Below are 13,039 nucleotides of genomic sequence, written 5' to 3' on the forward strand. Positions count from 1 at the left end.
GTTGTGGCCCATCATCTAGTGGCAAGTTTTTTTTGGCCTGATGCAGAACTTGGATTGGGCTCAGCACACAGCTCTGTGGAACACCACTGTTCAAGGTGAGAATGAAAGAATTGTGGTTATACAGTTGTGTTCAAAATTATTCAACCCCCAATGCTGTTAAGGGTTTTAGGGAATTTAGTGTACATTTGTAATTGTATTCAGAATGAAATCCTACAATGACTTCTTAAAGAACCATATGCAACTAAAATGACATCAATTGGTTTTGTAATATAGTAGTAAATGTTTCTTTTGTGAATTCTTCATTGACACAATTATTCAACCCCTTAAAGAACTACCACTCTGAAGAACAGAGGTTCATTGAAGTGTTTTCAATCAGGTATTGAAAACACCTATGGATGTCAGGGAACAGCAATAAAGCCTAATAAGCACCAATTAGGCAGCTTTAAAATGACTGTGATACTCAACTCCTTCTAAACATTTACTGGTGTGGTTACAAACATGGTGAAGTCAAAAGAATGGTCCAGGAAGACAAGAGAAGAGGTGATTAATCTTCACAGGAAGGGCAATGGCTATAAGAAGATTGCAAAGATGTTAAACATACCAAGAGACACCATAGGAAGCATCATTCGCAAATTCAAGGCAAAGGGCACTGTTGAAACGCTTCCTGGTCGTGGCAGAAAAAAGATGCTAACTGCGACTGCTGTGCGCTATCTGAAGCGTAGAGTGGAAAAAAGTCCCCGTGTGACTGCTGAGGAACTGAGAAAAGATTTGTCAGATGTGGGTACTGAAGTTTCTGCTCAGACAATACGGCGCACCCTGCGTACTGAAGGCGTCCATGCCAGAACTCCCAGGCGCACCCCCTTGCTGTCTCCAAAGAATAAGAAGAGTCGACTGCAGTATGCCAAAAGTCATGTGGACAAACCACAGAAGTTTTGGGATAGTGTTCTGTGGAAAATTAGACCTGTTTGGGCCCATGGATCAACGCTATGTTTGGAGGAGGAAAAACAAGGCCTATGAAGAAAAGAACACCTTGCCTACTGTGAAGCATGGTGGGGGGTCAATCATGCCTTGGGGCTGTTTTGCTTCTGCAGGTACAGGGAAACTTCAGCGTGTGCAAAGTACCATGAATTCTCTTCAGTACCAGGAGATATTGGATGACAATGTGTTGCAGTCCGTCACAAACCTGAGGCTTGGGAGACGTTGGACCTTTCAACAGGACAATGATCCCAAGCATACCTCCAAATCCACTAGAGCATGGTTGCAGAAAAAAGGCTGGAACATTTTGAAGTGGCCATCGCAGTCACCAGACTTAAATCCGATTGAGAACCTCTGGTGGGACTTAAAGAGAGCAGTTGCAGTGCGCAAGCCTAAGAATGTGACTGAACTGGAGGCTTTTGCCCATGATGAATGGGCGAAGATACCCGTAGAGCGCTGCAAGACACTTGTGTCAAGCTATGCTTCACGTTTAAAAGCTGTTTTAACTGTAAAAGGATGTTGTACTAAGTACTAAGATTGAATGTCACTTGGGGGTTGAATAAAACTGATAATGATGTGAGCACAGAAAAGACATTTGTGGTTATTTCATTATAAATGTTATGTTATATTTGTCTGACCTACACATGCCTCTTTGATGTAATTGTAAGCAGGATGACTGAATGATCAAAATCAATGTCAAACCGGCCAAAACAATCAATTTCAGTTGGGGTTGAATAATTTTGAACACAACTGTATATCCTCTAAAAGACTGTGGTCTATTAGTAAGAAAGTCCAAGGTTCAGCTGCACAGAGAGGGGCTGACTCAAAGATCAACAAGCTTGGAACTCAGCGTAAATGGTATCAATGTATTAAAGGTGAAACTGAAATCAATGAATAAGATACGTATGACATAAGCCCTTTTCACACAGACATTCCGTAAAATACACGGGACAGGCATCCTGGATTTTTCCAGAATAGTTAGAGTTTTTGTTCATTCACACTGCCAAGATTACACGGCATCTGATGGTCCTGGAAAGACACGTGACCTGTTGAAAGTCCCGCCCTCTCTTTGTCACGACTGGGATGCAGGAGTGAGGAAGTTAGGACGCAAGTGCAGAGTTCACAATGAAATAAATAACATTTATTAACAGAACGAGAAACACAATACGAGAATAAAACAATGGGCAGGTAACACAGGAACATCCAATACAAGAAACATGAACAGACATGAAAGTAGCGACAATGACAATGATCCAGCAACAGGTAATACAAAAGACTGGGTATATATACACACAAGTGAAGATGAGGTAGTGAGATAATGAGGCAGGTAATCAACAAATAAGAGTCCAGGTGACAACAATCAGAAAACATGCAAACACACACAGAACACGGTTTGACAACCGTGACACTCTTCTACGCAGCGTCTGAAGTTTGCAAAGTATTTATTATTCCTCTCTCCAGAAACAACTTGTGTGCATTTTTGTTTATTATAAGACTACAAAGGAGCGCGTGAACGCACAGTTCTATGCTGGTGAATGATTTCAGCTTCAGAGTGGATATTTGACGAGCTCCCTGATCTCTGCTTTAATGCAGTTTTCAGACATTTCTCATCGTGATTGTTTATATGCATTTAAAACCCGCATTTTGAGGAGCTTGTTGGTATTTTCGTTTATTATAGCTCAAATGAGCACGTGACGCAATATTCTTTTATGCTGCTGAATGATCTCCGTTTCAACGCAGAAATGACAAGCTAACTTACCTGATTCTGCTTCAGTCCAGTTTGCTGACATTTCTCATCGTAAATGTTGTAGGCCTGGCAAACTCGACTCCTCTTAAGGATCCGGGTTATTGTGAGTCACTCACTAAAGTGATCCGAGTTGTGCGAGTCACTTGAATTACTTGAGTCAGTATTGCTAAATCACCAAGGAAACTCAGTACAGACCCACTTGTAACCGGCTGATCCACGCGACTCGAGATTCTCAGAGCCAGAAACATTGCAGACTCGCAGACCATGGGACTCACTCTACAGATCCACTAACCGGTTAGTGGATCTATAGAGCGACTGAAGTCTCCTCAAAAGCAAATCCACAACAAAAGCCTTTCACTTCTGAGATAACATGCTTATAGGTTTTAGGTTTGGTGTGTATGGTCGACCATTTAAAAAAAAAATAAGCCTAATAATAGCATAATAATATAGAAAAAACTGTGTCCTGCTTATGTAGTCCCCAGAGCCGGAGAGACAGTTCGCGCGGATCAGCCGGTTACGGATCAGCCGGTTACGAGTCGAGAGATTCTCGAGTCAGAGCAGATTCGCAGGTCTCTCGAGTTTGCAATGTTTCCGGCTCTGAGTGAGAATCTCGGATCAATTCGCGGCTCGCGCGGATCCGCAGGTCTCTCGAGTTTGCAATTTTTTCGGCTCTGAGTGATAATCTCGGATCAGTTCTCGCGCAGATCAGCCGGTTACGAGTGGATCTGTAGTGCGAGCGAAGTCTCATCAATAATGTTGAAAGAGGTTTGTGTGTGTCGTGGCACTGTTTATGGTTTTACATTGAATTGTAGTAGGACTCAACTGATCCGGGTTAATGACACTAGAGACCGCGACTCATGAGTTAATTTAAAGATCCAGGTTAAAGATCAGACTGAGTCACGACTCAAACAGGTCTAGAATGTTGTTAATTCCTTATTTTAAAGAGTTGAACCAACTTCATGTCTCGACATGACATGACACGCGCGTCCTCACTACGGCACGTGCGTCATTGTTTATGCGTCTCATTTATCATTTCCTGATAACTGCTTCAATCTAGTTTGCAACATTTCTCATGGTGAATGTTTATATGCATGTTATCTCTCGTTGTAAGGAGCTGAACCATAACTTGTGTTGTGATGACGCGCGCGTCCTCACTACGATACGCCCATTACGGCATTCTTGCGGCTTCTTGTTCACACAGAGGGTTATCCGTGTATCTGACTAGGTCCTCTTTCCGGCAATGATCCCAGAAGATTAACGGGACGAGTTTGTGTTCACAATTTTAAAAGTTTGTGTCTGGCAATTTTACGGGTATTTTCTGGGACCAAAGGTCTGTGTGAATGGGGTTATACAGTATGTGTTGTTATTGTCCAAGTGAATCAGAGCCTCAGTTGATCTGTTGGGTTTGTTGGCAAACTGATATGCGTCCAGTGTTATATATATATATATATATATATATATATATATATATATATATATATATATATATATATATATACAAAATATTATTATATGACATTCACATTATCTATCTTGAAATGCACATTAAATATATATAAAGTGCTATTTGGTTTGGTGTATTTTGAGTGTGACAGTCCCTCTATTAGAACCAATCAATCACAAATCATCACTTTATGCTTCTCCTCTTTTTTCAGTGGATGAACTTAATCAAATCTGCTGTAATCTGCAGTTATATGCATTTTACAGAGACCAGTATTCATTAGATATTAATAACTTTTTGGGCACTTTTATCAGGAGAAATGTATAATAAAATGGGATAAAATAGACTATAAAACCATTTTTCTGAAATATTTTCCAATAATTTAACACAGAAATTGCTAAAATCCACACTATTATCAATGTGCAAAAGGGTACTTTATAAATAAAAATTATTCTTGAATAATCATTTCGTAAAAAAATAAACATTTAATATATTTTTTTTACCGTGACACAAGGAGGCAGCGCTGCAACAGTTTTAGATTTGGATCCTGGAGAACAGTCTTGATGTCACTAAACAAGAAACAATTTAATGATGCTCATGGATAAATACATAAGAGAGGATGGCAAGCTCTTTAATAAAGCTCCTACACATAATACATAACAACACATAACTCTAAGTTATCAAAGTAGAATTTTGCCCTTGCTTTACTTATAGGTACTTATTATACTATACTAAAAATATATTGTACTATAGGTACTACTTGAAGAAAATTAAATAGCCCCATTGAATAATCTGTGTAATATTATTTTTTGTGTACATACTTTGAAAGAGAGTTGAGCTGTTCCTGGATCAGTCCCTTGATTTCATCCTTCTCGATGTAATTTCTAAGGATGCAACCACAAAACACGACTCACCAAATAGTTTATGACTTAAAAACAGACAGTGAAACCAAAACATTAGGATGCATTAAACATTTTACCACAGTTGCTGTTAAGTGGATTTCCAACAATTTCAATAAAATTAATTCAAGTTTCAATTTTATTTATTTTATAATATCCAATCCTTGATTCTGATTGGTCAATAGGTGTGCTTTATTCACGATAAAACACTGTTATGACCGCTTCACCCAACAGTTCTATTTAATATCACTGCGCCCTTAGCAACACCCTTAGCAACACATAAACATATAATGAGACAAAGTCTGAGAACAGTGGCCCTGTCCCAATATTCACACTAAGCCCTAAGGTCTTCCTCGAAGTGGACACTTGTTGAAAGTGCACTTAGCAGAGTAAGTGCGCAAGGGCCCGAAGCGGTGAAGAGCAGAATTGGGACAGTTTGGCACACGTCACTATCTACGTCACTTCTGTCGTGATCTGGGGCTGGATTCACGAAAACATTCTTAAGACAAAAAAATAGGAAAGAAGTTTAGATAAATTATAAGAAGTTTGTAAGAATGTTTCTAAGTGCAATTCTCAAACACTTCTTAATATTCTCAAATATTTACATATCTTAAATGTTTGTCTTAAGAGTAAAATGACAAGCTTTGAAATGAATTATTCTACCCTGCTCATGAGGTTATCCGTCCATTCATCTTTTTACCACCTTGTAATCATTAACGCGATATAGGGAATGTTAATGTACATCACCGCAGTGTTGCATTATGGGACGTGGGCGCCATGTTTAGAGGCACCGCCGACCGCTATGCCACTTAATTTGTGGGTTCGTTAAGCTAAAACTATGTAAAATTGAAGAAGAATGGAAGAAATCGAGAAGTTGAAAGGAAAAGAGCAGGGACCCTGTTGGGAGAAACTAAATGCTACTGCCAAAAAACTTTATTTGGACAAATAAACAACATAGATCCATTTGATTTAGCAGCCCAAAACTGGATTACGGATCCAGACGCACTACCTCCGCTTACATATCTGGTCAATTACCTTGTTTTTGCAGGACTTTATTTACACTTTGCAGGAGTTTAAGAGCTATAAATCCCTTCAAGCTTATAGTGAGATGACACTTCTTCTTTTGGAGTCTTATGACGGTTGGCAAACCAGCTATATGTGTTAATACCTACGTATCTTAATGATTCTATAAAATAATTTCTCCGTTGTATTCTGTGCGATGAATCAACACATGTTAATAAGATGGCACTTCTGTTTTGGCCAAGTTATTAAAACAAACAAAATGCTAAATATTTAGCTAACGTTATGTTATTTAAAGAGTCACAAGCAGTGGGTTTGAGCAGTTGCATTTAATAAAAAATATGTGTTACAATCGTCAAAATTGTCTAAATATTTATTTTTATAACTCATGTGGTTAGGGTGATCAGAAATGAATGAATGAACCAATCAATAACTTACATTTACAAGTTAGTTTGACAGTGTTAGCATAAAAACAAGACAATTTAAGTGGTTCTGCTTTTATTAATCACAAATTACTGAATGACTGAAAATGCAGCGAACGCAGGAATTTTTTTGAAAAGTAAAGGTTTTTCTCCTGATTGCAGCAGGCAAACCACGCGATCCGGCGTCTTTTCGTCAGCTCCTGCACCGGCTTTCCTTGTTTTTTCCACGAATAAAAGCTGAAAAAACGTATTCCGTTGTTCAGTTTCCTCCCTGAACGATCGCGTGACCTGCTTGATCGAGCAGTACTGACCAAACATATCGAAGTTTATTAAAATCACGACAGAAAATACAAAAACAACCTCCAACACATGAACTCAAATACAGCGGGATAGGACGCGATCCTGCAAATATGGCGGATTACCCATAGTGCATTACCGCGTGACGTCAACTCCACATTCCCTATATACTACATAAATGAATGATGTGTTAAGACTATAGAAAATGTAATTTGCTGTTGCAACAGAGACCAGCTACTGTATAAAGGCGGTGCAGTGAGTAAATATCATTCCCTAATCTCGAAATCGGTCCATCCTGCGGGTGCTTCACTCTACGTGCCCGGTTCTATGTCCCACACGTCCGCATGACAGAGATGGACGCGGAGGGTGGTGAAGTTTGCCCGGGCTTTCGGAGCGTTCGACTCACATGGCAGATCGATTGCTGGTTTGAGTCCTGCTCAGTAAATGTAAATGTACTATAAAGTAAAATGTTAGCTAATATTATCACTAATACTTATGTGTTTGGTGACACAATAACAGAAGTAAGTCATTAAACTCTATTATTTTAGGAGTATGAAATTCCTCATTAAACTAATCTTTGTGAAGTAAACATTTTAAATGTTTTCCCTCTGAGTTTTGCGGCGTCCGACCATAGCAATCGTTTTGCTCCCTCATTGGTTAGCTGTTCGAAATGTCAGGACACCACAAGGATTCTGGGTAATAGCCCATAGCAAAGTGCGGTCTGATGTGCACTTGCGGAAGGGGTGCATTAAGTGCACTTATGATCACCCCTGGAGAGCACCATTAGAGAATCGGGACACCCTACGGTCTTGCACCCGTTAGCGAGAGCGCGCATTGAGGGGCACAAGGGCAGAAGTGCGTATATTGGGACAGGGCCTTTGTTGTTTTTATTTGAGCTTTCATGTTGTTGTTCGCAGTCAGGGACTATTTTTTCTAGCGGAAGGAATGCTTTTATTGATTTTACTTCATGAAAGTTGCACTAATATTTTTTTTACTTTAATATTGTGTGGTAACCGTTTTATAAACGCAATAAGGTACTCAAGGCAAGTGCTGTATCGTAAATAGGATTTGCAGACAAAAAGTAACAGCTGGCTGCAATTTGAACCAGACTTAATCGATTGTGAATTGGGGAAAACTGCCTGGCTATTGACTGTACTGAAATGGTCTAAAGCAGTGGTTCCTGGCCTTTTTAGCCCTAAGTACTCCCCACAGCCCTATCAGTAAGGCTCAAGTACACCTTCATCGAAACTAAACCAGAGTGTTTTAAAGACAAATAATTAGTCATATTAATTAATTCATTAATTTTAAACATTAAAGTAAAAAGCACTGACTGATGAAGCATGCTTATTTCAACAAACCACCATCAATGCGATCAGTGTTTGCATTTTATCAGCTCATTTGCATTTTAAAAGACACAGACAAAAACGGCAAATTTTTGCTCAGGCCTACAAAATGGCAATTTTGACACGCTATAATTAATTATCTGTAGGGGGTTTTGAGATAAAACTTCATGTACGGACTCTGGGAACGCCAAAAACTTATTTTATATCTTAAAAAATTTCATGCAATGGGAATGAATATCATTATTTGAACTTTAAAATGACATTTAAAGTAGTCCTTTTTACAATGCTTTCCTCACAAAAATCAATCTTAGGTCAATGACTGGACAAACGAAAGACATTTTTATTAAAAGTTAATGAGATCAAAGCAAAATCTAAATCTTTTCACGTACCCCCTGGAAACTCTTTATGTACCCCCGGTTGAGAATCACTGGTCTAAAGTGTAAAGAGCTAGATGAAAGACCATCAAGGCTGCAGTAAGTAAACCAGCCAGACATACAAAATTCATGTATGGTAACTTGTTAATCTCCTGCTTGCCACTTGTGTCCTGCTTGACAGCTTAGGTAGGTAGGCCTCATTTATCTGGAATCCAGAGAATTGTCTACGTTTGTTACTTTTCCCACTATCTGGCCCCTGGAATCTACTCTTCATCTGTCTCATCACATTTGAAGTAATTGCTTTCTCTCTAGTTAGTGTAACCTGCACTTTATGCCACATAGACAGTTTTATCAGCTATCTAAGATAGTTTTATCTTCTGGACCTGACTAAAATGCATCAAGAAAACCTAAAGCTTGTTTCCTGTAAATTGTTGCTCCCCTTAGGTTAAAGAGAATAAAACATAAAACACTGGCACCAGTGGTGTAGTCTACGTGATACGCAGGACTACGCCGTATACCCACTAGGAATTGTCAAGGATTTCCGTATACCCACTAAAAATAGCGTCAGGATGCGTAACAGCATGGTTTTGTGACATTTCAAACTTTTAGTCATAATTTAGATGTGAAGCACTAACCATTAGCATGCTACACTTGCTACTTTAGCGGGTTGAAATGAATATACATAGGCTATATATTTGGTGTGTTTGACTTCCTGCCGAACTGCGCGATCCGATCGGCGTATGAAATCAAATTAATACTATAGCGGCGCTAGAGTGACTGGGGAGCAGACTGCTGTGGCGCCACAAGAACCCACAGGCGAGTGACAACAAAGTACCTCGAGAGCGATTTCAGTTATCACATGGAGAAATCTGCTTTGAATCGCTCTCGCGGTACTTTGACATCACCAAGAGGTCTGCTCAGCGCCAAATGAACTCGAACCTGCAGTGTAGCTGCTCACGCGACACTGTAAACAAACAGGAATTGTCCATGTGGAGAAGTGAACGAGTGGAGCAGTGCTTCAACATGAAATCCATAAGTTAACAACGCACATGTGAGTAAACAACATTTAAATCATCAGTCCAGTTTAATACTTTATCTGGAGGTAAGGTTTCAAGTGCAATAAAATAAGCCCGTGATTATATCCTGATGGTTTTTAGCTCCCTTCAGCATGTTTGCTTGTGCTTCACAGTGTTAAACTTCCCTTCTCTGTGTTCATTTATATATCTACGTTCAAGATGTATATGATCTTAAACTTCTGTGAGGAAATTCATGTCTGCGTTGATGTTCAGTTCAGACTTGCAAATTATTATTATTTTACTCTTATTATTATAAGAGTAAAAGCCTATTTTCATTTTTAGACAATGCTTGTATTATATGCAAAAAATAAGCTTTTTATATCAATGACTATGCAAATTAGAGTTAATTCATGGTCATCTTAAATGTGTATTATATTAATTAAAAACATTTACACCATTAAATTACACATGGTAATGTTATCAATAGTTGTCAGATAATAGCTATTGAAAGAGTGGATATTTTTCTTCTTCAATGCATGTGTTAGCCACGGATTGAAGATTGTAAACAGTTTATTTAATTTTAATTAACAGTTGAGTAAGTTTTGGCCCCGAGTTAGATGTTGATTAACACTAAACCAGTCTAAAAATCAGTCCAGTTTCCCCAGCTGTAAACCCATTGGCTGTTAAACTCTTTTTTTCTTACAATAAACTGACATGTTGATAACACATTCAGTTTATGTGTTTATGAGTACATTTTCAGAATGCTCTGTTACATGAAGATCCATACTGTATGCATCTGTGAGTGTGGTGGTGCGTTGCGCTGGGTTGAGTTAGCATAAGGGTGAGAGGGAAAAATCACAGTATACTCACTACAAAAATCTAGACTACACCACTGACTGGCACCATGGTATAATCACACACATCTGCCCTTAAAAAGGCAAAAATGTAATATTTTCTCATTTTTATCCTATCATAGACGGGCCCTGAAAACCACAGAGTCTAAATACATTTGCAAAATTATCAAAGAATATAACAGCTCTAGATTTTTTTACAGTTTTTCTCGATTGCTTAAACACTATAACCAGGCTTTGAACTAAAATTTTAAAACCATAACGCCATTTTTCAAGTAGCACAATCATTTTGCTGAACAATAAACACTACTCCCCTGCTTTAACACGTGAGTCAGATTTGGTGAACTTTTACTTCAAAACTCTACACACAAATCTCAGTGCTACACACAAATCTCAGTGCTTACACCATCTAAACATATGGAAATACTGTTCAAGCAAGTGAGCACAGCTTAGGCCCTGTTAGCAAACAATTACGAAGGTGGAAACACTAAGAGTCAAAATTGAACACACATCAATCAGATCCTTCAATAGATATATAAAAGGGCCTGAATCAGTTCACTGAGCTTTGGAATAATGGATCCACAGAAAAATGAAGGAATAGGTCGAGGAGAAGGAGGAGGAAGAGGAGGAGGGAAAGAAGGAGGACATGGTGAAAGAGTAGGAAAAGGAGGAGAATATGGTGAAGGAGGAGGGAGAGAAGGAGTACGTTGAAAGAGGAGGAGGGAGACGAAGGGCAAGGTGACAAGCAGTCTCAGATGAAATTCGAGCCACTCTAGCTGACCATGTCCTTGTCCATTGTATGACTATGAGGGAGGCTGAGCAAAGAGTAAAGATAATTTGAGTCGCTTCACTGTTGCCTCCATCTTCAGAGCCTTCAGGGAGGAAACATATAGGTGTACTTACAGTAAGACTGTTCTAGTAACTTTAGTGTGCATACACTGTTGGACTATGCTACTGGAATAAAGAAATGCATCAAATTGTCTTGCATACAGATCGACATATCAGTAGATGAATGACAGGGGTGGATCGTGCAATAGGATTTTACCTTCGCTTCGCGGCTAGGACCAATAAAGCCTGTGATGTGGTTAAGCTTCTCTATTACAGTTGTGTTGTGTAGCACATAAATGAATAAAAATGTGCTAATGAATACATTGTTTGTGTCTTTTTTGGTCATGTGAAAAGGTTTTTGAGCGGGAGAACCACATCCAACTTTAGCAGTTTTGGATATATTGTTTTGAATTTATTGCACCAGTGTGCTATACTATGTTGTAGTGTGTGTGTGTGTGTGTGTGTGTGTGTGTGTGTGTGTGTGTGTGTGTGTGTGTGCGTGCGTGCGTGCGTGTGTGTGTTTTTAAATGCTTGTGTGTGTTGTCAGAGGGAAAATGTTGTTTTTTCAGTAAAAGTGAATGGTGGTTTTGAGTGAAGAGCTTCATTTTGACCTGAAAATAGGATGTTTTGAGTATTGGGTGAGATGTTATGCAATTGTGTTTACTGTTTTGAGAATATGAGGCATAGTTTTAAGAAATGTGTTTAAGCAACTGAGAAAAACTGTGATACAGTTGCAAAATTGACAAGAAATAAGGGTAAACAGAAACAGATATGAAACTACATGACAATATTAATATGGAAAATATCTAAACTATGAAACCAGTCACCAATGTATCATTCAGTACTCTAATTAAAATAATGCTATATTAACAGATTTAATCATTTACCACAAATTGACTGGAGCTATCTAAACGAATAAAATCATCTAAATAACATCGTGTATATTAGATCTTAGTCCCACACTTAATTACTGATAAAGGTTTTTCCTGTAGTACCACACCCTCTGTTTAATAATTTTAACTCATTGTTAGTTTTAGGATATGTCTGAACAGCCTTCAAACTGGCAGTTACAGTAGCCTGCTTATTAAAAAAGCCAAACCTCAACCAGCAAGCTAATTGTAGACTATTTGAAATCTCCATTTTATATAAAAAATATTGGAATAGGTAGTGTCTAGCCAACTGTGCAAGTAGACACATTTTTGAATGTGTGTATGAAATAAATATGTATGAAAATGTAGGCCTCACCACTGCGCAGAAATGGTATGTATTGGTTATTAATGACCTTCTGTTAACAGCCTACCGCAGTGCAGTTTTGCGTCTTGTTTAACAATTAAACAATTGTAAAAAGTGCTATATAAATAAAATTAAATTGAATTAACTGGAGCTATGTGCAGCTTTTACACCATACATCTCTTCTAGATATTAACAGTGTTGGGTAAGTTACTTAAAAAGTAATCCATTACAAATTACTACTTTAAAAATGCTATTTGATTACATTACTGATTACTACTGTAACAGATGGCTCGGAGTCAGATCGATGCCATTTGGCATCTGGATCGTAACAGCCCTAAAATTGTGATAATTAGATAACCCTGTCTCCTTTCAGAGACAATCGCCCGAGATCTCTATTACCTATCAAGGGTGTAAAATGGGCAACAATTAAAACAAATGCAGTCGTCAAAGAGGTTCAAAGGAATTCCACCAGAGAAACCTGATAGCCGATCGAACGACAATCGCCAGAGACACAGCAGGGGGCACAGACTATGTCTCTGCTGATTCCACGTTTAAAGATCACAATGAGCTGTTTAAATGTATATATATTTTAT

At 38.5% G+C, this 13,039-nt stretch overlaps 1 protein-coding gene across 3 annotated transcripts in view; it reads right to left on the reverse strand.

Moving 5' to 3' along the window:
* Window positions 1–13,039, reverse strand: part of wdr11 (WD repeat domain 11) — a 344,263-nt gene that overhangs the window by 151,369 nt on the left and 179,855 nt on the right. For all 3 annotated transcript variants that reach the window (XR_012371953.1, XM_073872785.1, XM_073872784.1), the window contains exons 21-22: window positions 4,985–5,047; window positions 4,667–4,732 (exon numbers count right to left, since the gene is read on the reverse strand). Coding sequence is in view for 2 of the 3 variants with exons in the window: in XM_073872785.1 (XP_073728886.1) it covers window positions 4,667–4,732; window positions 4,985–5,047 (129 nt within the window). In the remaining variant the exon portion in view is untranslated. The remainder of the gene's footprint in view (window positions 1–4,666; window positions 4,733–4,984; window positions 5,048–13,039) is intronic.

The sequence above is a fragment of the Misgurnus anguillicaudatus genome, chromosome 11 (genome assembly GCF_027580225.2).
Source record: "Misgurnus anguillicaudatus chromosome 11, ASM2758022v2, whole genome shotgun sequence".
In the NCBI taxonomy this organism is placed as follows: domain Eukaryota; kingdom Metazoa; phylum Chordata; class Actinopteri; order Cypriniformes; family Cobitidae; genus Misgurnus; species Misgurnus anguillicaudatus.